Consider the following 25,926-nt stretch of genomic DNA (forward strand, 5'->3'; position numbering starts at 1 on the left):
CTTCAATGCGTATCTCCTCACTTAAAGAGACACAGAGAGGGGGTTCTTGAAGTTGTATACAGAATGCTACATGAGACGATTTATTAACTTTTATATATCTATTAAAAAATTGAACATTTAATACACTTAAATGGCTAAGTATACCATAATATCAAAGATTACTAAGAGATGTAACACATAGTCTTATTTCTAAAATAGAATCCAAAAGTTTAACCTTGATAATGTTACAGCAAAATATCTTAGAATATCCATCAAAATTTAAAGTAAGCTTTTACATTAAATTCCCCGAATAAGCCATAGGTTGAGAGGTATTGATGAGGAATTCAATACCTCTGGTTTCTTGTTTCAAAACTCTCATGTTTATACTGATTCTCAGCTATCATCTTACCTTTTAGCATACAGGTGTGACCTTTCTGTATGTGTTTTTCCTGCTTTTGAGATCCATATATGGTAATATCATTAGCTACCATCCCCACTTAACTTATTTGCTGGAAATCCCCTTCTCCTGAAGTTGTTAGCTTTTATCTGGTCAAAATGTTTATAATTCGGTTTACTTGGCATCTGTTTCTGTAAGTACCATTTCATTTTATTATTTCATTATCTGCAATTGTTTTTTATGGTACCTTGAACTCTTCTTTGAGTCAGTCTGTCTGCATCACCAACACTATCAAATAATTATGTTTATAGCTACCTCTTACTGATGGCACACAGCATGTTCCTCCAATGTGTGTCATGTTCTAATTCCATTGTAACAGACCTTGAAAGACCTTGGAATTTTTAACTCTACCTTCTTAAAGGGGAATTTCAATGAGTCTTGAAAGCTGAGTATTTATTCAATCTTTAATTATAAAAGGTATAATATATTAATTATATCTAAATTCTACCTAATTAAGCCTATTATACCTATGTTTGATCACACTCCCACCACCCCCCCAATAACCAAACAATTCATTCCTATCTCTCTCCCCTCCCTACAAAAATACTTACCTTGTGTACCTGACCTTCCCCGCCCCCCCCCCCAATAAAGTTCATAAACTTTTAACTTTACCCCTTCCCACTATCCCCTACACCAATCAGATTAGTTAGACCCCCCCTCCCCCCAACCACACTGAAATACTTGCTCCCCCCTCCCCAAGACTGTCCTGCATTGGATCTCTGGACAGAAAGCATGGGAGTGCCGGCCACAAGCATCAATATTGGAGCGTGGCTGCCGCGAGGCCTCACCACCACTGGCGATATCGGACCGGGCCTTCCTGATATTGCAGCCTGTGGCGGGCCTCTGACAGAGGCATTTTCCGCCCCCCACCTCCCCTGCCTGCGCCCCCCCACCTCCCCTCCCCACCCCGCCATGACCCCCAAATCCAGCCCATTATATCTATTCAACATCTTTTCACATAAGTAATTGACACACACAATTCATTGTGCGTTAATACACAACATGGACAAGAGGGGGGAAAACATTTGGGACCATTTGAAACAGAAGTTTAGTCGTTAACTTCGATCATAGGCTTAATTAGGTAGAATTTAGATATAATTAATATATTATACCTTTCATAATTAAAGATTGAATAAATACTCAGATCACAGTCAACTCTGTGTAGAAGCAAGGGTTTATTGTCTTTTAGATATTCTGGCAGACCAAAGTAGTAATTCTAAACTTGTCAGAATAAAACAGTTTACAAGTGACATTCCAATGATTTCTTAATATGTTTTGTGAAAGGAAATGGCAGGGACCTGGATGATTCAGTGTGATGGGGAATTTTAACCAAACAAATGGGCAAGTTTGTGCCAGGTGGGGGATTAAAATCTTAAAAATGTGATTCCCGACCCAAAATCGCCTCCAAACCATCCACTTCTGGCTTTAATCGAGGTGGGAAGGTGGACTGAGGACCAACCCACTCCAAGGAGGCGGGTTGGTACTTTATGATAATGTGGCTGTTAGCCTCATTGCCATTCAACTTTTCAACTTTAACTATTGTCGGCCAGGTTTTCCAAGTCTCAGGAACCTAGAGAGCTACATCCAAGCAAGGCCTTGGTGAATCCAGGTGGTAAGTGCTTTTTCACCAACCTCCAGGACCCAATGTGCCTGCCTCAGGAGACCCCGCAATTGGGCACCCCCACTGACCTTCTACACAATGCCTCTGATATCTCCCCCCCCCACCACAACCACTGAAGCCTACAATTCCCATGCCCTCCTAAACCGCTGATTCCACCCCACAGGTCTCAAATTCCCACCCAGATCTCCAATTCCAGTCCCCGGAACCCTGGGATCAGCAGTGCTTCCCAGAATCAACCCATCCCCCGATAGACTCTATCGTTGGAATTTTATGCTCTCTCCCACGGTAGATTTGGAGGCAGGGAGAGCATAAAATCAGGTGGGTTTTATCCACCAACCTGCCTCTGCCTCAATTTAGTCCAAGGCAGGAAGGCCTGTGAACGGCCTTCCCACCTTGCCACCAATTGAGGCCATTAACTGGGCAATTAAACCCCCAATAAAGGGCCTCTTCCTGCCGCAACCGCAATTACCTATGCGGCGGGCGGCCATGTTGCCACATGAGAATTACGGTAGGAAAAGCCGTGCGGGCTGCTTCCCGCTCCGAGAGGGGGGGACAGGTGGGAGGGGTCCTTTTTAAAAGTAACTTCGAGGGGCCTGGCATCAAGAAGGGGGGACCCTGAAGTCCACCCCCTGCCCTTGCTGCCGACACCTCCCTCCCCCTCTCCCCCCTTCCCCATGACCCCCACTCCGCGAGGGCCCTCCCGCCCTGACCTACCTGAGTCCTGGCTCCAGCCTCCAGGACGGTCACCTCCAGCAGCAGCCACCGCCTCTGCGGTGGCACTGCAACTGCCGGCCACTGATTGGTCAGCAGCTCTCCACGGCAGGGCTTCCGGCGATGGAATCCTCGATCCTATGGAAGACCTGCCTCTGTCCACTTTAGTGCCTGATTGGCACTAAATTCTGCGGGCCCTTTGGAAAAGAGGCGTCTCTCGACATTGAGCCCCCCACCACCAGGATACAATTCCTCCTTCTGACTCTACTGTATGTCTATGTCCACTACATTCTGTGTAAAGCAATGCTTTCTGACATCTGCACTGAAAGACCCAACTCAAATTTTAAGGTTATGCCCCCTTGTTCTGGACTGTCCCACCAATGTAAATAGTTTCTCCCCATCTATCCAAAACTATCAGATCCTTTAATCTTTTGGAAACCCCAAATAGATCATCCTCTAGTCTTCTATACTCAAGGGAATACAAACATAATCTATGCAACCTGTCCTTATATCTTAACCCTTTTAGACACCATCATTCTGGGGATCTGTGCCTAATATATCTTCCCTCCAGAACTGAACGCAGTACTCCAGATGCAGTCTAACCACAGCTTTATATAACTTCCTCTCCTTTGTATTCCAGCCCTCTTGAGATTGAGGCCAACATTCCAGTAGCCTTTTAGATTAATTTTATACTTGCCCACTAGCGTTTAGTGATTTCTGCACATGAGCCCCTAAATCTCCCTGCTCCTCCTTAGATCCTAACTTTTGCCATTTAGAGCATACTCTGATCTATCTTGGATTCAAAGTGGATGACCTCACAGAAGAAAAGCCTGGGGGGACAATAGTTTCCTGGTGAATTCCCCATGGCAACACCTCAACCAATCAGCACCCTTTTCTCATGCAGTATAAATTGTTGCTCCCTTTGAAATTTGACATACTTGCATCTGTCCTGATGAGTGTCTCTTCTTTCACCACTAAACATTTAAGAACACATGGTGATAGGTAGCTACAGTTTTCTCCATGTGTTTTTTTTATCTTTATTTTTGATCCAGCCGGACGACCCAACTCTATGAATATTCTCACCAGTATCGCACAGAAATATCTTACGAATTAATGGTCTTGATTCTGCTGGAGCATGCCCTCTTAAGTTTATCCATGCGTGTTTAGGTTTTAATTTTTTTTCAAGTTGCTGGAAGTGTGAGGGCACCTAGGACCTTGGTCAACCATGGGAAGGACAGTAAATCGCCTTAACCATTGAGATTAAAGGATTTGGAAATAAAATTAGGAAGGGCTGAGAAAGTAGTTAAATTCAACATCAAATTAGGTACAGAAAAGAAGGGAAAGAAGGATTTTATTAAGAGAATGAGAAAAATAGCCAGAAAGGAAAAATAAGAAAAAAAGATTTAAAAATGCAATTTTTGAAATCTCCAACAACATTTCACAACCTGAAGGAATGTGAAGCCTTACTTTTACTTGTTCACTTTCTGGGCTAGACAGGTTGATTGACAGTCATTAACAATTGTCATGTCACTAAAAAGGTATTTACACTGTTAGCTACTAGACCTAACTTTCTTTGGCAAATTTAATGGACAATTAATGTGCAAATGCAGAAAATCCATGAAAATCACAGGAAAGTTAAGTGTGAGTTGTCAGTTTTGTGAAGCTATTGGCGAAGCAGCACATATCAGGCAGCAACTGCTGGTTAATCACAATACATGGTGGCCGATTTGCACATTCATCATGGTGTGCATCGTTCAGACGCCATTATTTTTTCCAGCAAAATCTGGGCCAATATTGACTCATTATATTCATAGGGATGTCAACTATTTATAACTTGCAATTTTCTTTTGGCTGGCTCATAATGCTTCCCTTGTTGAGCAGCAAATGCCGAAGAAAGCCTTTTAATGAGATGAGGAGCAGTTTGGTGATGGGGAAGCATTCTTTCAATTCTGTTCTCTTTATCCCACAGGCTCCACATAAAGGGTTACAGTGGAACAGCCGGGAGAACCAGCAGCCTCAGCCCCTCTGGTACAAACTTCAGCACCAAGGACGCCGACAATGATGAATGTGGTTGCAAATGCTCCCAGATGGCGTCTGGAGGTAAGACAGAAGAGTTTCATTTTCCAGCTATCTGTTGTTTGTACTGGGAAACTGCTTTCAAAACATTACAGTTTCATCAGTGTGACCTCCAGTTGTGAGACAAAAAGAGACTGAAGTAGGAATATCACACTGTAACAACATTCAGAAAACAGAAATCAAAAACATTACAGAGAAAAACAACAGTTTCTCTTTTTTGTTTCTCCTCCCCATCATGAACATGTCAAAGTGTTTTTCCATTTCTGGATTTTATGCTTATCAAGATGAGGAAAATGTATGACTGGAGAATAAACAATTTGTATTTGCATCTACTATCTGTGCCAAGAAATTCTTAGTCAGTTATAGCACAACTTAAACCAAGAGTAAGACTTTCTGTATTATATGCTAATAAGGCAGTAGAGCCACAATTCCCTGACTATATCAACATGATAGTCCCAATTTCCACAAAAACCTTGATTACCACTCTGAAATACTGATTGTGGTATTAAACTTGAATGCTCCAAAATCAGGCCCATGAGCAACAGAATGGATAAGGGGCCAAACTCATTTCACCTAGTACTTTGCATCTGTCTTCACTATAAAAGAGAATGCTGCAATGTCTCACCAGAGGAGGCAGTAATAGAGAAATGGGATAGGATAAATATAAAGTGAAGATATTCTAAATGTTGGCAATGCTCAAAGTAGAAAAGTCACCTGGCGCAGATGGGATTGTCCTAGGTTGCTGAGGGAAGTAAGAATGGACATTGCAGAGGCTCTGGCCACAATCTACAAATCCTCCTTAGATATGGGAATGGTGCCAGAGGACTGGAGAAATGCAAAAATTACATGCCTGTTCAAAAAAGGGGAGAGGGATAAAATCTGGCAATTACAGGCCAGGTGGTAGAAAAATGTTCAAGGCAGAATTTTAACTGCCAGGGTGAGTGGGGTTAGGTTTGGGCTTGGGCGAGGGGGCTGGGGGTGGGGGGCGGTGTTAAAGTCCCAAAAAGTTAGATCAGAAATCTGACAAGAAATCTGAAATACAAACAGAAAATGCAGGAATTGCTGAGCAGGTCTGGCAGCATCTGTGAAGAAAGAAGTAGAATTCATGTTTCAGGTTGATGATCCTGAAATGTCAACTCTGCTTTTCTCTGCACAAATGATCCCACCCACTTTCAGTTCGCACGTTCAGAGGCAAATAGGAAATGCCCATGGAACTAACAGGTAAGTAATTTCAATATTTAAATAGTCAATTGATTGTGAATTTAACCCAGGATTCTGGTTTTAACAGCCAGCGCACAGGTTTCCCAAGCTGTGAAACTCGAAGGGTGAACAAGGCGAGAACAGAAAATACAGGAAATACTGAGCAGGTCAGACAGTGCCTGTGGAGAGAGAAACAGAGTTAATGGGCTCAGGTCCAGCCACTGGGGCCAAAAGCGGGAGATGACCCAGCTTCAGTGGGCAGCATTTTGCCAGCTGCGGCCATTTAAGTGACTGCTTCCGGGGCTGCTGTCCAATTAAGGATGGTGTCCCATCCCCGAGAGCTGCCAGTGCAAACAGAGAGCTGCCAGCTCAGCAGCCCCATCGCCAGTGGTGGCCATTGCTGAGGCTGCCACTGCAGGGAGAGGGTGCATTAATGGCCGGGCACACTCAAAGGCAGATAAATAGGGTAGCGGTCACCAGGGCCAGGCAGACAGGTCCCAGGGATCCTGTGGGCGGGGGTGCTTACTGAGTGCCGGCAGCGCTGTTGCCATGAGGGTGGCCATTGCCACAGGGAGACCCCTCTGTGGGCCGTGGAGTATCCATAAAGGAGACAGTTGCCCCGCCCACCCACCCCCCAGAGCCCACTGGGAGGTGGCCAGGTTTCACCCAGTGGTCTTGCCATTGGTAGTGGGCCTTCCCAACGTAGGCAAAGTGCCCACAGAGGCAGGAAGTGTCTCTTAATTGGGCACTTAAGTGACTCAATAGTCCTCCTAGCAGGATCCGGGCCGCCAACTTTCCTGCCATGAGCAAAATGGCATGGCGGCAGGAAGACATCAGGCAAGCTCACCAACACCCCCCCCCCCCCCCACCCAGTGCCTTCCCGTGCCATTTTGCCAGCCTTCCCGCCTCCCAGCCTGTACCCAAAGGGCTTGGAAAATTCCGGCCAACATTTCAGGTCAAAAACTTTTCATCAGGTGGAGCGACAGCAGCACCAGCTACCTTCTCCTCAGCCACATGCAGGAGAGAGGGGATGGACACAGAGGACCAGTATGAAGGAATGGAGACCCCTAGCACTGCGTCTACAGGCAGAGGATCAGTGCTCTTGATGAATGTGTTAACACCAGTGAGCATCAGGCTTTCATGGGAAGTTATTGCTGACATTTGATGGCAATGAAACCTGCTTGGTTTGAGAGGCTCAGGCCCCATAGGAGGACCCCCAGGGAAGAGTCAGTGAGCCTGGGGTGGAGGGGGTGGGGGAGTTGGGCAGCTTTCCCACACCATCTTTCACTTCCTGTGGTAGATGAAACCTCAGGAAACAATGTACAGTTCAACCACTCTGACCCCTGCCGCGGTCTCTTTAACTAGAAATCCTTCCTTTGACAGAAGTGGGTCTTCATCATGCCCACCCTCTCTGATTGGTCGGGAATTAGGTTTGCGGGATGCCAATGCCATTTCTAAGTTAAAGAACCACAGCAAAGCCTGTTTCAATTATAAAAGTCTTCCTGACTCGCTACTCGAACTTATTAGCGAGAGACAGCATGGTTTTGTGAAGGGGAGGTCGTGTCTTACTAATTTGATTGAGTTTTTTGAGGAAGTGACGAAGATGATTGATGAAGGAAGGGCAGTGGATGTTATCTATATGGACTTTAGTAAAGCCTTTGACAAGGTCCCGCATGGCAGACTGGTGCAAAAGGTGAAGTCACGCGGGATCAGAGGTGAGCTGGCAAGATGGATACAGAACTGGCTCGGTCATAGAAGACAGAAGGTATCAATGGATGGGTGTTTTTCTGAATGGAGGAATGTGACTAGTGGTGTTCCGCAGGGATCAGTGCTGGGACCTTTGCTGTTTGTAGTATATATAAATGATTTGGAGGAAAAGGTAGCTGGTCTGATTAGTAAGTTTGCAGACGACACAAAGGTTGGTGGAGTTGGTGGATAATGATGAGGATTGTCAGAGGATACAGCAGGATATAGATCGGTTGGAGACTTGGGCGGAGAAATGGCAGATGGAGTTTAATCTGGACAAATGTGAGGTAATGCATTTTGGAAGGTCTAATGCAGGTGGGAGGTATACAGTAAATGGCAGAACCCTTATGATTATTGACAGGCAGAGAGATCTGGGCGTACAGGTCCACAGGTCACTGAAAGTGGCAATGCAGGTGGATAAGGTAGTCAAGAAGGCATACGGCATGCTTGCCTTTATCGGTCGGGCATAGAGTATAAAAATTGGCAAGTCATGTTGCAGCTGTACAGAACCTTAGTTAGGCCACACTTAGAATATTGCCTGCAATTCTGGTCGCCACACTAACAGAAGGACGTAGAGGCTTTGGAGAGGGTACAGAGGAGGTTTACCAGGATGTTGCCTGGTCTAGAGGGCATTAGCTATGAGGAGAGGTTGGAAAAACTCGGTTTGTTTTCACTGGAACGACGGAGGTGGAGGGGCGACATGATAGAGGTTTACAAAGTTATGAGCGACATGGACAGAGTAGATAGTCAGAAGCTTTTTCCCAGGGTGGAAGAATCAGTTACTAGGGGACAAAGGTTTAAGGTGCGAGGGGCAAAGTTTAGAGGGGATGTACGAGGCAATTTTTTACACAGAGGGTGGTGAGTGCCTGGAACTTGCTGCCAGGGGAGGTGGTGGAAACAGATACGATAGCGACGTTTAAAAGACATCTTGACAAATACATGAATAGGAAGGGAATAGAGGGATATGGGCCCCAGAAGTGCAGAAGGTGTTAGTTTAGGCAGGCATCAAGATCAGCTTGGAGGGCCGAATGGCCTGTTCCTGTGCTGTACTGTTCTTTGTTCCACTCCCCCACTCTGTGAGTGGGTCTTTTGAATGAAAATTTCCACCCTAGAGACAAGAATCCAGGGCAACATTAATTGGCACCTGGGAGAAAAAGGGTTCATAAATGAAAGCCGGCACTCATTTGTCAAAAGCAAATCGTGTTTGACAAATTTGATTGAGGTCTTTGATGAAGTAACGGAGAGGATAGTCCTGTGTATGTTGTGCAGAAGGACTTTCAAAAGGCATTGGATAGAGCAAAATTGAAGTCCATGGGTTTAAAGGGGCAGTGGCCACATGGATACTACATTGGCTGAGGTATAGAAAGCAGAGAGTTGTAGTGAACGGTTGCTTTTCAGACTGGAGGAAAGTATGCAGTGGCGTCCCCCACAGGTCAGTGTTGGGACCACTTCTCTGTTGATATTTGTAAATGGCCTAATTTCAAAGTTTACAGATGACATGAAACTTGAAACTGTAGTTAACAGTGAGCAGAATAAGAAAAGACTTAAGGAGGACATAGGCATTCTGGTGGAATGGGCAGATGCATGGGGCTGAATTTTCTTGTGGGCAACGGGATCCCGACATCAGGACCATATGCGTGTCCTGAGCACGTGCATGGCCTCAGTGCGCCTGCCGGAGCAATTTTACGTGAGGCGGCCTCCTAATTGCCCGCCTCGCATTTGCCATCCAATTAAGAACAGCGGGCAAACCAAAGAAGCAGGAGGCCCAATTGGAGGGCCCGCAGCAATGTCTAGATGGCAGCCCTATTGGGAGAGGTGAGCACTGCTGGGGAAGAGGGAGACCTAAAGGGTGCCTCAAAATGGGGATGCTCATTAAGGCCCCCACCTACAGTGGTGAGAAGGATGTCAAGGTACTGTAAGGGGTTTTAGGGTGGAGGTTTGACCCCTCCAGAAGAGTGTCTGTGGCCACTCCTGGACCCTATGAGCATTGTGGCCCCCCCCCTGATGCCAATTAATTCAACTACCCATGTCCCCTGGCAAGAGGCCACCTCCATAGCATTGCAGGGTGGCACATGCCAGCATTGCAGCGCTGGGGGAGAACGGCCCTTGATTGGGGCGTTAATTGGCTTCATTGCCGGCCTGCCTCCATGGAGTGGGCTGCCAATTCCCACGGAACCTGCCCCGGGAAAGTCACCTGGAGGCCAGACAGCATGGAGAGCTGTCCTGAAGGAGTTTCTCTCAACTTTCCTGGCCACCACCACCCGTCGGCTCCATGCCATGTTGCCCGTGCGCACGGTCTGCGTTTTGTTACGTCAACCACCTACTTCGTGGCGGAGTCTTAAAATACAGCACGCTACGCTCAGCATTTATAAAACACTGCTTTGGCCCTACACGGAATATTGTGGCCAATTCTGGGCACTACTCTCGAGGAAAGATGTTAAGGCCTGAGAGAGGGTGCAGAGGAGATATACTAGAATGGTTCTAGGGATTAAAGACTTCAGGTATGTGGAGAGACTGGAGAAGCTGGGGTTATTCTCCTTCGAGCACTGACAGGTAAGGGGAGATTTGATAGAACTGTTCAAAATCGTGAAGTTCTTTGAGAGAGTAAATAAGGAGAAACTGTTTACAGAGGCAGAAGGGTCATTGACCAGTGGACATAAATTTAAGGTACTTAGCAAAAAATCAGAGACGATGGGATGGATTTTGTTCTCTCCCAAGCATTGGGGTCCGTGGCAAGGGGGGCCTGAAGCTGTCTCCGGGAAAGGGCCGCCATGCACCAGGAGGGTGCCAGGAGGGCCTGGCTCGTGGCGGCCCCCCTCACGCCACTTGGCAATGGGACCTCCTTTGAATATTTAAATAAATTAAAATTAATGATACTCACCCTGCCACCTGATATCCTGCTGCCATCTTCATCCCAGTGGCAGGCACTTCCGTGCCTTCGGATCCCTGTCCGGCTTTTTTAAATGAGCCGCTGCATGGAAGATTGCGGCGGCTGTGCGACGTGCAGCCCACACAGGCGGGTCACCGTTCTCTTCCCCCACCACCGATATTGGCGGCAGGCACAGAAGGTTCAGCCCAATATGAGGGGAAAAAAAGCCACGAATTGTTTCTACAATGCACCTGAAAAGGTAGTGAAAGCAGATTCAATAATCACTTTCAAAAAGGAATTCGATAAGCACTTAAAGATGGAAGATTTAGGTAGGAGCACGATCAGGTGTGGGACTAATTGGCAGTTCTTTCAAAGTGCTGGCAAAGGCATAATGGGCTGAATAGCCTCCTTCTGTGCGGTATCATTCTATGATTATAAGGCCATTTATAATAATCTGAGAGAGGCTTTTATTCTATAAATGTGTGTTAGATTCAAGCCCCAGTCCTTGAGGTGAAATGACAATGTTCTAACGCTCTCTGTTAGGAAGTTGAGATAAATATGACATCATCCGGCATTTCTATTATAAGCAGTTTGACAGTTGATCAGGTATTAATTCACATTGGATTGAAAGTGCACTACATTCCAGTTAAGTGACTATTTCTGGCAAGTGAATATGAATCATAAATCCTAAAATATTTTCTAGTTACACTTAATTTTACACAACCTAATTCTGTAAATTCCTGCCTATAAAATAAACATACAGTGGGGCTAGAATTTCCCAGAAATCAACTTCAAACCATTTCTTGCTAAACTTGCAGCTGCAATTTCACAATCATTAATCTTTCCATATGGACGTAATTGCATATCACTGATACCAAACGCATTAGCTGGCTGTGTCAGCTGCTGTAAGCACAGAAATGGAACAAGTCCCAACCCAAAACCTTCACAGTATTCATGATAAAAACAAATATCTGAAGTGATTTCAAGAAGATAATTGTTATGTTTACGCCAGGTTGTTGGATGTAATATGTATCTGATTTATCTCAGACCAGTGCAGATATCACACTTGTATTAAATCACCAACTGGTTTAGTTACAGCACTTTAAAATATCTCTCACTAAAAGATTTTCGCACAATGACTTCTCAGAACAGTCTCTGTCTTTTTTGGTTTCAGTTTCAAATTCTTAAGCTCCACCCATAGGCTTAAGCAATCAAACACAGTGAACACAGATAAGTGGACAAACTCATACAATCAAACCCAGATCAATCGAACACTACACTAATCAACTCTCCAGATACAAATAGCTCCTGCTTTGCAGTCAATCTGCTCAACCATTCCCTTGTGCCCAACTTGGATGCCTTTGTGTTCAGCATGATCTGAACTCTCTCTCTTCTCGGTTAATCCCACTGGTGTGGCCCACACCTTCACTCCAAATCTCAGGGGCATTGAACTGAGTGTATCTGTTGCACAGCTGGTTTAGCTGTCCAGCATGGGCCAAACTATCTCGAACACTATGAGGCCTCATTCTCCCTCACTAAAACGACCTGCTACCCCACATCACCTTGGAGAGCAGACCACCGCCAATTCTCTTCTTTACCACCAGTTGATTAACTCAGGATGAACCAGATTGTTTTCAGTCTGTGTACTATATGAGGCTAACCTGAGCTTCCGACTCCATATATTCTTCAATACAGAGATTGACAAATTCCATTCCTGTAACTTCAACTGACTTCTGTGTCTGCCAGTCCATCTGTCATTGAAACACTCATCCATGCTCTTCTGACCTCCAGACTCAACTATTCTACTGGTTTCCTGGCTAATTTCCTTCACGCTTCATGAACTTCAGCACATCCAAAACTCTGCTGCCTGAATCCTGTCCCTCACCAGGTCCTGTTCATCCCTGTCCTTTCTGACAAACATTCGCTCCTGATGCCCTAACAGCTCCAATTTCAAATTCTCAAACTCATGTTTAAACCTTTCGTGATCTTACCCCACCTACCTCTGTGTAATCTCTTCAAGACCTAAAATGCGCACCTCAGAACTTTTTCTCTCTAATTCTGACCTCTTGTGCATCAGCTCCCCCCAACGCCCTCCCTTCATCCCACCAAAGGCAGCCACACCTTCAGCAGTCGAGACTCCATGCTCTGGAAATCTTCCCTAAACCCCCCTCTCTCCACCTCCCTCTCTTCCTTGAAGATCCTCCTTAAAACAGACCTGTTATCAAGTTTTCAGCCATTCCTCCTAATGGCTCTTTTGCTGTCTCAGCATTTATTTCTGTGAAGCCCCTTGGGTTGCTTTTGCACATTAAAGGCACCAGATAAATGCAAACGCTTGTTATATTTTTTGATACACTTGAATTTCTCAATTAGGTTATTCCTTTGCAATCACTCCAGGAATCCTTTTTCTTTCTATATGCTTTTTTGATGCCATATTTCCAGTGCAACTCACATGTATTACATCATTTGTGATGCAGCAAAGTGTTTTTACTGTCCAACATAAATCATTTCATGCAGCTCAACTGAGTTTGCACTAATTTTCCAAATAAATAGCAACATAGCTTCCAACTGCAGCCTAAGACCAGGTCCTCTTAAAAACCTTCAGTACTCAATAGATCTTTCACTTCTTCTTCTTCTTTGGGCCTCCTTATCTCGAGAGACAATGGATATGCGCCTGGAGGTGGTCAGTGGTTTGTGAAGCAGCGCCTGGAGTGGCTATAAAGGCCAATTCTGGAGTGACAGGCTCTTCCACAGGTGCTGCAGAGAAATTTGTTTGTCGGGGCTGTTGCACAGTTGGCTCTTCTCTTGCGCCTCTGTCTTTTTTGGATATAATGGATATTATATCGGGTCACTTTTTAGGATGCAGCAAACTGACTGCATTGAGTACAACTGGAATTTTTTCTAAATGTCAGCTCTTGTTGTTATTTATAAATACATCATTATATAGGTGGTCCTTAAGTTTTTTCTGGATTATTGACTCCATTATCTTGCCGGTGTTAATTTAAAATTGATGAGTCTATAATTCTCAGGATTTGATTTATCCCTTTTGTTGAATATGGCTACCATGTAAGCTTGTTTCTAATCGAGTGGGACCTTTTGAGTATTCAATGACTTTGTGACGCCTGTCAGCACTTCACAGATTTCATCCTTTGTCTGTCTTTACAACCTGGGATAGGTGTCGTTAGATTCTGAAGATTTGTCTACTCTAATTATTTCTAATTCTAATTCGAAACCCTGCTCCTGTGAAGTGCCTTGGGATATTTTATTATGGCACATTATAAATATATGTTGTAGATGTTAAAGCCCATATGTTTTTTTCATTGATGGAGAGCATATTCGTCTTTCGTCATTACTCCCAGAAGCAATGATTAAACATTTTAGCCATTGTCTGTTCATTCTCAAGTTTCAGGTCATTGGCCTACTTTTAAGCTTTGCACTTCTTCCCCGAATTTTATTGGTTTGGTACTGGAAAAGTTTCTTGCTGCTGTGTATATTTGCAGCAATACTCATTCCCAGATTCCTCTTCACACTTCTGATCATTTGACATGCTTCATAAATTTCAGATATTTTTCCCAATGGACTTTCTTGCTTTTTCTCTGCAGACTTTGTGCACCTCTTCCTCTTTATTTCCCGATGTTAATGAATTATGGTCATTTTAATAGTCTGTCTTTGTAATATGTATTTCTCCTGCCTATTTCGTAGTATGTCTTTGAAAGTATACTTTTTGTCCTCAATGGAAATGTTATTAAACAATCCCTGCAGTCAGTCTGTTTGCAGTTGTTAAAATTGCATACCTGGGCGCTGGTCCTCAGCAGCACTGATTCCCATATCATATCAAACTTAATCATGCTATGGTCACCATCACCTGGGGTGGAGGGAGTTTCATTTTCTCTGTGCTATCAGGGGTCACTTGCCTTTACAAAGTAAAATCGAGAAGTGCCTCCTGAGGCTCCGTGATACACAGAGTCATGAAGCAATTTCGCATTACATTTACTGAACTCTGAACCACATGGGCAGTCCCACTTTATTCTTAGTTAGTTGAAACCCTCCCATGAATATAATCATTTTCTTTTCACAATCTCCTTATCTCTTCATCTGACCTACTTCTGATTTTGAGCTGGTAGTTTATACTGAGCCCAAAGTGTATTAGCTGTCGATGCACCAGAAGCCTCCGGCTGTGCCATTTCATTGGTTAGTTTTTTCCTTCTCTTCTTTGCAGTTAGAGTTACAATCCCTTTCCCCCACGTTTTATCTCTGTTTTCTGAATATTCTCTACCCTACCATTTTGAATTCCTTTATATTGACTGGGTTAAGCCATGTTCCTGTTAAAGAATGAAAGATTTTCATTATATATTACATTTCATGACCTTTGGATGTCCCAAAGGGCTTTACAGCTTTTGAAGTATAGTCTCTGCTTTAGTGGGGAAGACATAGCAACTAATTTGCACACAGCAACCTCCAATATCATTGTCTCCTGCTGCTACAACTCTGGTACATGTGTTGCAACATCTGAACCAATGCCCTGTCAGCAGTTGCAACTCTTTATCGAAACCACTAGACCTTGCACGAATAAATGCACTGGAATAATGTCTATGTTTAGGATTATATAGCAGTTCTAATGAGAAAATGTTCCTCTTGTCATTTACTGATTCACTCAACCGTATGTGTGTGAATTCCACTGAACACTTCCAGCAATGTTGATAATTGGACACAGCAATAGAAAATGCTGAAAAAGACAAATCAATTAGCATTCATTTGTAAAGAAAAAAGGCAAGTTAAAGTTTTCCTTCTCTGAACACTGTTCCATTTCCTGTTTTTTTTCGTTTGATTTCCAGCATTCTTTCTAATTAAAGACAAATGCATGTACTATTCTGACTCGAGTAATTTAACAATTTAAAGCAGCATTTTACATTTCAAAGTCTCATTTCACAGGTGTTTCTGTGTAAATGGCTGATTAGATTAGTACCTCAGTACTGGATTGGTTATTGAAGAAGTAAACCAATATAAACAGCTGCAAATTTGGCTGCTCCTGACTCCTCTGGTGCTTGCCAGATTAAACATTCCCACCAGCAGTGCAAGGCAGAACAGATAACTCCTGAAGCAAAAGAATATTTAGGAGCTGGGAACGAGACATGCACCGGGGACACGCGGCTGTCAGCGGAATATCTGCCAAAGTCACACTGCTGCAATTATTCCTTTCTGGTTTGATATCTGATCAAGTACATTCCTATCCTCTTCTGCTGGCTGCTGGTCCTCCAGCTCTGTCTCCTCTTCTGCTTTTGATTTTAGAAAAGCCCTATAACTGTCAGCCTGAACCAAAGCAGGTTTATAAAAAGCGTGCTCAGAAGATGCTTTTATCTTCTGTTAATCTTGAGAGATCGCCAGTAGCCGCAAAGGTACAATTTGAATACAAGTTACGTCTCTGAGACAGAAAGTTGCAGGTTCAAGTCCCACTCCAGAGACTTGAGCAAACAATCTAGGCTGGCACTGCAGTGCAGCATTGTGGGAGTACTGCACTGTCAGAGGTACCGAATTTTGGACGAGGCATTAAACTGAAACCTCGCTTTGCTCTCAGGTGGACATAAAAGGTCCCGTGGCATTATTTGAAAAAGAGCAGGGGTGTTCTCCATGGTGTCCTCAACCAACACTGAAGAATAGATTACCATGTCATTATCTCATTGCTGTTTGTGAGACTTAATTGTGCACAAATTGGCTGCTGCATTTCCTACATTGCAACATTTTATATACTTCAAAAAAAACTACTTCACTGATTGCAAAACACATTGGGATGTCCTGAGATTGTAGGAGATGCTATATAAATCTCTTCTTGTAAGGAATGGTTGAAGTGAGACCATAAGCAGTGAACTAGAACTTCCCTTTGAATTCAAAATTCCTTGAAGCTGTTGACAGCCTTTTTGTACCTATTCCAAGTGCCCAGTCTTCAGATATGAGCTTGAACAGTTAGCGCCAGCGGATTGTTCATCCAAATGAACTACTCTATGCTTCACATACGACCTCCATATGTGAATAACAGGCAGGGGAAAAACACTGGGTGATTTATTTATTTTCGCCCTGGTTATCCCCAGGGGTGCTAAGGTCAAAGATTAGTTAACTTAGCACAAAATTACCCACTTGTGGCATTAGAAGAGAAGAAAGACTGTTGTAAAACAGGAATGCAACTGAAAAGTAAAATAGGAATATATTTGTAGCAGCAGGATGTTGACTTGTGGCTTAGGACAGACTGAATGATCTCTTTGCTTACATTTCCCATATCTTTTTTGGGAAGGTTGTTGCATAACATGACTGGGATAATTTGCAATTGGTAGAATTCATCAAAAAGTTTCTGTTTTGTAGTTCATACAGTAAAAAGTGCTTAAAAATAGGAATGTGCCATATCAGTGAAGCACCTGCCAGTCCATTCTTAATCTGTCTTCATATACAAAATTATGTATGGGAAAGAGCGGGGGATGGGGGAATCATAGAAGGATTTTCTATTTGAAGATCATAGCGGGAAACTATTTTAGTTGATTGCACTGGAGTTAACTTACTGGTAAAATCTAGGGGTCGAATAACTCTTGGTATACAACAGCAACAACAACTTGAATTTATGTTGTTGTTCTAGCTGTAGTCCCAAAGAACCATAGGCATCTCTTTTCATCAGAGAGAGGAAAAGTTGGTCATGCATAGCTTGAGGGTCACTACTCTGCAAGCGTCAGGCAAGGCTCAGTGGCAGGCCTCCAGGAGCTCCATGGGAATCAGGGGGAAAACCCTCCGCTGGCTGGAGTCATACCTAGCGCAAAGGAAGATGGTTGTGGTTGTTGGAGGTCAATCATCTCAAATCCAGGACATCACTGCAGGAGTTGCTCAGGATAGTGTCCTAGGCCCAACCATCTTCAGCTGCTTCATCAATGACCTTCCTTCAGTAATAACGTCAGATGTGGCGATGTTCGCTGATGATTGCACAATGTTCAGCACCATTCGTGACTCCTCAGATACTGAAGCAGTCCGTGTAGGAATACAGCAAGACCTGGACATTATCCAGGCTTGGGCTGATAAGTGGCAAGTAACATTCGCGCCACACAAGTGCCAGGCAATGACCATCTCCAACAAGAGAGAATCTAACCATCTCCCCTTGACATTCAACGGCATTACCATCGCTGAATCCCCCACGATCAACATCCTAGGGGCTACCATTGACCAGAAACTGAACTGGAGTAGCTACATAAATACCGTGGCTACAAGAGCAGGTCAGAGGCTAGGAATCCTGAGGCGAGTAACTCACCTCCTGACTCCCCAAAGCCTGTCCACCATCTACAAGGCACAAGTCAGCAGTGTAATGGAATACTCTCCACTTGCCTAGATGGGTGCAGCTCCAACAATACTCAAGAAGCTCAACACCATCCAGGACAAAGCAGCCCGCTTGATTGGCACCCCATCTACAAACATTCACTCCCTCCACCACCGACGCACAGTAGCAGCAGTGTGTACCATCTACAAGATTCACTGCAACAATGCATCAAGACTCCTTAGACAGCACCTTCCAAACCTGCGACCTCTACCAACTAGAAGGACAAGGGCAGCAAATACATGGGAACACCACTACCTGCAAGTTCCCCTCCAAGTCACACACCATCCTGACTTGGAACTATATCGCCGTTCCTTCACTGTTGCTGGATCAAAATCCTGGAACTCCCTTCCTAACAGCACTGTGGGTGTACCTACCCCAAATGGACTGCAGCGGTTCAAGAAGGCAGCCCACCACCACCTTCTCAAGGGCACTTAGGGATGGGCAGTAAATGCTGGCCTGGTCAGCAATGCCCACATCCCATGAATGAATAAAAAAAAACTACCACAGCCAGTGCTGGGATTGAACCCATGCTTTTGGTATTTTTCTGGATCACACTCTAGCCATTCCAAGCTAATTGACCTATGCTTGCAGTTAAATAGCACCTTTAATGTAGTAAAATGTTCTAAGGCACTTCACAAGAGTGATATCAAACAAAATTTGACACTGAGCCCCAAAAGGTAACCAAAAACTTGATGAAAGAGGAAGTTTTAAGGATTTTTTAAAAGGAGGAGAGGCAGAGGGGTTTCCAGAGAGAATTCCAGAATTTAGCGCCTAGCAGTATCAAATGGGCGAGGTTACTCGTGGTTTTATTATTGCACTAATTGTGCTTTTTATGATGTTTCAGTAATATTGTTAACATAGGTTTTGAGTGCAAGTACTGAAAATTTACAAAACTAGTAGTCCAAGGAGGCATTGGGCCAGATTTGCAGTCAACGGCAAAGCAAGGGTGCTCACTGCTGATCACAAAGCGAGCCTCACTGAGAGATCAACGGTCTCTGATGAAAATTCCACCTCTGTCACCGTGCAATGGTACGGCAACTGATTGCAGCATTCTTTGCTGGGCATTCCCTGTGTAGAGCTGGAGAAATGCCATCAGGCTGTCAAAGCAGCCAATCACGTTCAAAGATTTTCACAGACATCCAAACAGGAAACTAAACGCGCTAAAATAAAATAGCTTTTAAAAAATTTACATCAAGCAAATTAAAGATTGGGACATACACATGTGGTGAAGGTGCAAGCTAAAATATTCTGAGAGAACTTAAAAAAAAAATATTTAAATTGGCTGAAAAGATCTACTAATTCATTTGACAGTATTCCACGATTATAAAATTATTTTTTCAGGGTCAGTTCTGTTCATCAAATTTTATTAATCATACCACTGTTAAAAACCCAGTTACACCTAAATGAACAAGGTGTAACTTTTTATATGGTTTCTAACATCAATGTGGTGGCAGAAAAGTTAATTTTCTCTCTGATTTTGTTGTTTGCCGGCGTTGGGGTTGGGTGTACACAGCATGGCCTGTGGCGCAGTGCTGAGCGACACACCGCAGTTTCAGGATTTCTGCACTAATCTGCTCATGCCCGATGTCCTGAAGTTGCGAGTGGTTTCAGATGGATGATGACAGTGAAGGCTGACAGCTTGCCGCCAACCACCACCCCTCCAAACCCTGCAAACTCCAGCAAAAATTTCTCAGGATTTCTCTGCAGTTGAAATGTTCAGCTCACACCGATGCTGAAACAAACACCAAGAACTACAATATAACTATCCAAAGAGAAATGCCTTTTTGCTGGAACATGAGCCAGTACTACTAAAATGCATAACCTGTGCTCCCTGCCTTCCACATTCACCTTTCTTCATATTGGCATGTTGCTCTTTTATTTTCATATCTTTTCCTCTTTAAAGTTTGTAAAACTATTGACTTTTCTTGCGAACCTCCCAGGTCTCAGTGTCTATTTTGGAGGTGGAAGCAATACTGACAAAAAAAAAATCTCTAGCTGAAAACCAGATTTAAAAGCGACTCCAGCAAATTGAGGCCCATAATTTGGAAGATTGCCATAGTTATTTCTGAGCATAATTTTGTGGCATGATTTTCTGACCTGAAATTTTGAGCAGTTATCTTGTCCATTTTTCCGGCAGCCCAATTGCACATGGGTGGGAGAACTCCTTTATACCCGATCAAAAAAATAACTTGATATTCTGACCTTCAACTGGACCCACTATTTCTCAGTTTGGCTTTTCTGCATGTGCTCTCAGTAGCTTGTTAGTAAAATTGCTACTACGGACACTTTCCCAGCTGCATAAATTATTATTTCTTGCAACACAGAAAGCTAGTTAAGCCTGCCCTAGCTTTATGACCGGACTTTCAGATCATTAAAAAACAACCAGGAAAATGAGCAAGGCTATTACTCGGTTCCTCCAATACCGAACATACAAAGACTGAGTTCTTAGCTATAAGGTTTTGAGGGTTTACTGGAACTCGTGAGGAAATTAATAATGCATTATTCTTTAAAGACCTAGGACTGTTGAATTACTGATATAATTTTATAGTATACACTAAATTAAACGTACATGGCAATGATTTCCTGTTTTCTGCTCTAAATATCTTGAGACCCTTACCGAAAGGAAATCTACCAATCTCAATCAGTGAAAAAGTGCTTCCTGAATAGCCGAGCTCTAAATCTAAAATTGTGCTCCTTTGTTCTAGAATCCCCCATCAGAGGAAATAGTTTCTCTGTATCCATCCTATTGAATCCCTTTATCACTTTAAACACCTCGACCTTATAAACTCAAGTTTGTGCAACCGGTCCTCAAAATTTAACCCTATTTAGCCTCAGTGTTATTCGGGTGAATCTGTGCTGTAACCAATTCAATGCCAAAGCTTTTTTTCTGAGGTATGGTGGCCGAAACTGAATGCAGACATCCAAATGCAGGCAGACCAGAACTCTACTACTGAAACATCTTTTCCTCCCTTTTGTATTCCAAACCGCTCGAGCTAAAGGCCAACATTCCATTAGCATTATTGGCTATGCACTAGCTTTCAATGACTTGTGTACATGGACACCTAAATTACCGAGAGCAGCCATTCGTCACCTAGTCAGTGATTTTCATCAGCTACTTGCCCACGGGGCATTACAGATGATCACCACATCTGGCATCCATGTACATATAACCTCCCAGCAGGAGTCAATGGATACTAACCAGAAATGGGAAATCATCTAATTTGTCCTCATAAGGCCAGGGGCCAATTCTATTACCTCTATGATCATCCTGGCTGAGATCAGCTAACTCTACAAACTAGGAACATTTTTGGTCCAATTGGCTCATAGAAATTCACACCATAAAATTGGGGTCAATGGGAGTAATTTTAACATGGGTGAGTGCGTGGAATTTGGTGCAGGTGGGATTTATGTGGTGCTACGTGAAGCTGGCTCCACCCCGCCAGCTTCCAGGTTTTATGGGGGCAGGACAAGCAGAGAGTAGCCAACCTGCTCCCAGGACGCTGGTTATCATTTCAACTATGTTAATGAGGCCAGAAGCATCTGATCTAACCTGCTTTGCAACTGTTTCTAGTTGATAAATGGCATGTAGATGTCACTGGCAAGGCCAGCATTTATTGCCCAACCCTAATTGCCCTTGAAAAGGTGGTAGTGAGCCACCACCTTGAACCACTGCAGTCCATGTGGTGAAGGTACTCCCCCAGTGATGTTAGGGAGGGAGTTTCTGGATTTTTGACCCAGCAATGATGAAGAAATGGCAATACAGTTCCAAGTCAGAAAGGTATGTGACTTGGGGGGGATATCTGAGGCGGTGGTATTCCTATGCACTTGCCCTTGTCAAGGGGAGCTGGTTAGAGTCTTTCTTGTTGGAGATAGTCATTGCCTGGCACTTGTATAGCAGGAGAGTTACTTGCCACTTATCAGACCAAGCCTGAATGCTATTCAGATTTTGCTGCATGTGGGCACAGACTGCTTCAATATCTGAGGAGTGGTGAATGGAACTGAAACACAGTGCAATTATCAGTGAACATCCCCACTTCTGATCTTACGATGTCGGGAATGTCATTAATGAAGCAGCTGAGGATGGTTGGGCCTAGGATACTACCCTGAGGAGCTCCTGCAATGATGTCCCAGGACTGAGATGATTGACTTCCAACAACTACAACCATCTTCCTGTGTGCTAGGCATGACTCCAAACAGTGGAGATTTTTCCCCCTGATTCCCATTGACTTCAGTTTTTTACTGGGATTCCTTGGTACCACATTCGGTCAAATACTGACTTGATTTCAAGGACAATCACATTCACTTCGCCTCTGCTATTCGTCAGCTCTTTTGTCCGTGTTTGCATCGCGGCTGTTATGAGGTCTTGGATCTGAGTGACCCTGGTGGAACCCATCTGAGCACGAGTGAGCAGGTTATTGATGAGCGAGTACCATTGACAGCACTGTCAATGATCTCTTCCATCACTTTGCTGATGATTGAGAGTAGGCTGATGGTGCAGTAATTTCCCAGATTGGATTTGTCCTGATTTCTGTGGATAAGATATACCTGGGCAATTTTCCACTTTGTCTGAAACATGCCAATGTCATAGGTGTACTGTAACAGCTTGGCTAGAGGTCGGCTAGTTCTGGATCACAAGTCTTCAGCACTGCAGATTTTCTCAGGATTCATAGCCTTTGCCGTATCCAGTGTGTTCAGCTGTTTCTTCATACAGAGTGAATCAAGTTGACTTCTATGATGCTGGGGACCTAAAGATTAGGCCAAGTTGGATCCTCCACTCGGCACTTCTGACTGAAATGGTTGCAACTATTTTAACCTTGTCATTTGCTGTCACATGCTGGGCTCTGACAGCATTGACAGGGGTTGGCAATGTGTCCATGAGCATCCACGGTAAAAAAAAATTGAGGTCCGTGACTGGTAGTTTCCAGGATGAGAAATTTCCATGAAATGGTGGATTTCTGACATTGGGATTTCAGAAATCCACAGTTGGCTGCTTCTTTCTGACGGGACCGGCTTTAAAAAAAATCGCAACTGTCAGTTTCATGGTGATGAGAGCAGAACAGCAGCTTCTGAACTTTGGACAGCTTCGTGATTTTCCGGCGGGTTTTTTTTTGAAAAAGCCCGTTGGCAAACCACAAAGCAGTCTGAAGTTCCGAAGCCATTGTTCCTGCTCTCAGTGCCTGTCAGCTGTGAAACTGACAGTTGCAATTTTTTTTTTAAGTTGTCCAACCACAAAGCTGCTATGCTGTCAGTTCCTGCTCTCAGCAACTGTCTGAGAGACAGGTTGGGACAGAAAGAGAGCGGGCGAGAAAGAAAGGAGATGGGAGAACAGAGAGAGAGAAAGGGGGGACAGAGAGAGAGGAGAAAAAGAAGCAGGGGACAGAGAGAGAGAGAGGGGTGGGGGACAGAGGGAGAGAGAGAGGGGTGGGGGACAGAGGGAGAGAGAGAGAGGTGGGGGACAGAGGGAGAGAGAGAGAGGTGGGGGACAGAGGGCGAGAGAGAGAGAGGTGGGGGATAGAGAGAGAGAGAGGTGGGGGATAGAGAGAGAGAGAGGTGTGGGACAGAGAGAGGGAGAGTGAGAGGTGGGGGACAGAGCGAGAGAGAGTGAGAGGTGGGGGACAGAGAGAGAGAGAGAGAGGTGGGGGACAGAGAGAGAGAGAGGTGGGGGACGCAGAGAGAGAGAGGTGGGGGATAGAGAGAGAGAGAGAGAGAGAGGTGGGGGACAGAGAGAGAGAGTGCATGGGGACAGAGAGAGAGAGAGAGTGCGGGGGACAGAGAGAGAGAGAGAGTGCAGGGGGACAGAGAGAGGGAGTGCAGGGGGAGAGAGAGAGAGAGAGAGAGGGAGTGCAGGGCGGCAGAGAGAGAGAGAGAGTGCAGGGGGACAGAGAGAGAGAGAGAGAGCAGGGGGACAGAGAGAGTGAGTCGAGGACAGAGAGAGAGAGAGAGAGAGAGTGCAGGGGGACAGAGAGAGAGGGAGAGAGAGAGAGAGAAAGAGAGGGGTGGGGGACAGAGAGAGAGAGGGATGGGGGACAGAGAGAGAGAGGTGGGGGACAGAGAGAGTGCAGGGGGACAGAGAGAGAGAGAGGGAGTGCAGGGGGACAGAGAGAGAGAGGGAGTGCAGGGGGACAGAGAGAGAGAGAGAGAGTGGGGGACAGAGAGAGAGAGAGAGAGCAGGGGGACAGAGAGAGTGAGTCGGGGACAGAGAGAGAGAGAGTGCAGGGGACAGAGAGAGAGAGAGAACGGGGGAACAGAGAGTGAGGGGGTGGTCAGGGAGACAGTGAGCGAGGGGTCAGAGAGAGAGAGCAGGGGGTGTCAGAGAGAGAGAGGGGGGGGGTGGGTGACACAGGAGGGGAGAAACAACACAGAGGTGATGGAACAACATAAGAGAGGCAGTAATCATGGGTGATTTTAATTTACATATAAACTAGAAAAATGAGATTGGCAATAGTAGCCTGGAGGAGGAGTTCATAGAATGCTTTCAAGGTAGTTTCTTAGAGCAGCATGTTCTGGAGCCAACCAGACAGCAGGGTATATTAGATTTGGTATTGTGTAATGTGAGGAAATTAATTAATGACCTCAGCGTAATGGCACTTCTAGGTAGTTGCGACCACAATATGATTGAATTTTACATCCAAAGAGATTGAAAAAGAGAAGAGTGAGTATAAGACTAGTATTTTAAACTTAAATAAGGGCAATTATGTGAACATGAAAGCTGAGCTAGCTGAAGTAAATTGGGTTACGAGGTTAGGAGATAGATCAAAAGAGAAGCAGTGGCAGACATTCAAAGGGATATCACAGAATACTCAGGATAAGTATATTCCTACTATAAAGAAAAATTCTAAGGGGAGGACCCACCATCTGTGATTAACTAAAGAAGGTAAGGAAAGCATCAAACTTAAGGAAAAAGCATATAATTGTGCAAAGACGAGTGGCAGGTCAGATGATTGGTCAGAATATAAAGAGCAGCAGAGAATGACTGAAAGGTTAACAGGAGAAAGAAATTAGAGTATGAGAGGAAGCTAGCTAGAAATATGTAAAAACGGGTAGCGAGAGTTTCTACAGATATTTATAAAAGAAAAGAGTAAGTAAAGTGAATGTTGGTCCTCTAGAGAGTGAGAATGGGGAGTTAATAGTAGATAATAAGGAAATGGTGGATGAAATGAACAAATATTTTGCTTCTGTCTTCACTGTAAAGGATACAAAAAACATTCCAGTAATAGCTGTAAATCAAGAGGTGGAAGGAAGAGAGGAACTTGGTGAAAGTACAATCACCAGGGAAACAGTACTGAGCAAACAGATGGAGCTGCAGGATGACAAGTCCCCAGGTCCTAATGGGCTTCATCCTAGAGTCTTAAAAGAGGTGGCTAATGAGGTAATAGATGCGTTGCTGTTTATTTTTCAAAATTTGCTAGATTCTGGAAAAGTTCCATCAGACTGGAAAATAGCAAATATAACCCTTCTATTCAAGAAGGCGGGGAGCCAGAAAACAGGTAACTGTAGGTCAGTTAGCTTGTGGTGGGGATGGTGTTAGAATCAATCATTAAGGAGGCTATAGCTGGGTACTGAGAAAAACTTAAGGTAAACGGAAATAGTCAGCATGGTTTTGTGAAAGGGAAATCGTGTTTAACCAATTTATTGGAGTTCTTTGAAGGAGTAACATGTACCGTGGATAAAGGGAGCATGTTGACATACTGTACTTGGATTTTCAGAAGACATTTGACAATGTTCCACATAAAACGTTATTGTGCAAAGTAGGAGTTCGTAGTGTAGTGGGTAACATATTAGCATGGGTAGAAGATTGGCTGGCTGGCAGAAAACAGAGACGATGCATAAATGGGTCCTTTTCTGATTGGCAGGTTGTGATGAGTGGAGTCCCACAGGGGTCTGTGCTGGGGCCTCAACCTTTTACAATTTATATCAATGAC

General features: G+C 44.3%; 1 protein-coding gene across 2 annotated transcripts in view; it reads left to right on the forward strand.

Moving 5' to 3' along the window:
- The window catches only part of LOC137347099 (angiopoietin-2-like), a 218,154-nt gene that overhangs the window by 185,297 nt on the left and 6,931 nt on the right, over positions 1-25,926 (forward strand). For both annotated transcript variants that reach the window (XM_068011190.1, XM_068011191.1), the window contains one exon: positions 4,738-4,868. In XM_068011190.1, the coding sequence (XP_067867291.1) occupies positions 4,738-4,868 (131 nt within the window). The remainder of the gene's footprint in view (positions 1-4,737; positions 4,869-25,926) is intronic.

Source organism: Heterodontus francisci, chromosome 31 (genome assembly GCF_036365525.1).
Source record: "Heterodontus francisci isolate sHetFra1 chromosome 31, sHetFra1.hap1, whole genome shotgun sequence".
Lineage (NCBI taxonomy): Eukaryota > Metazoa > Chordata > Chondrichthyes > Heterodontiformes > Heterodontidae > Heterodontus > Heterodontus francisci.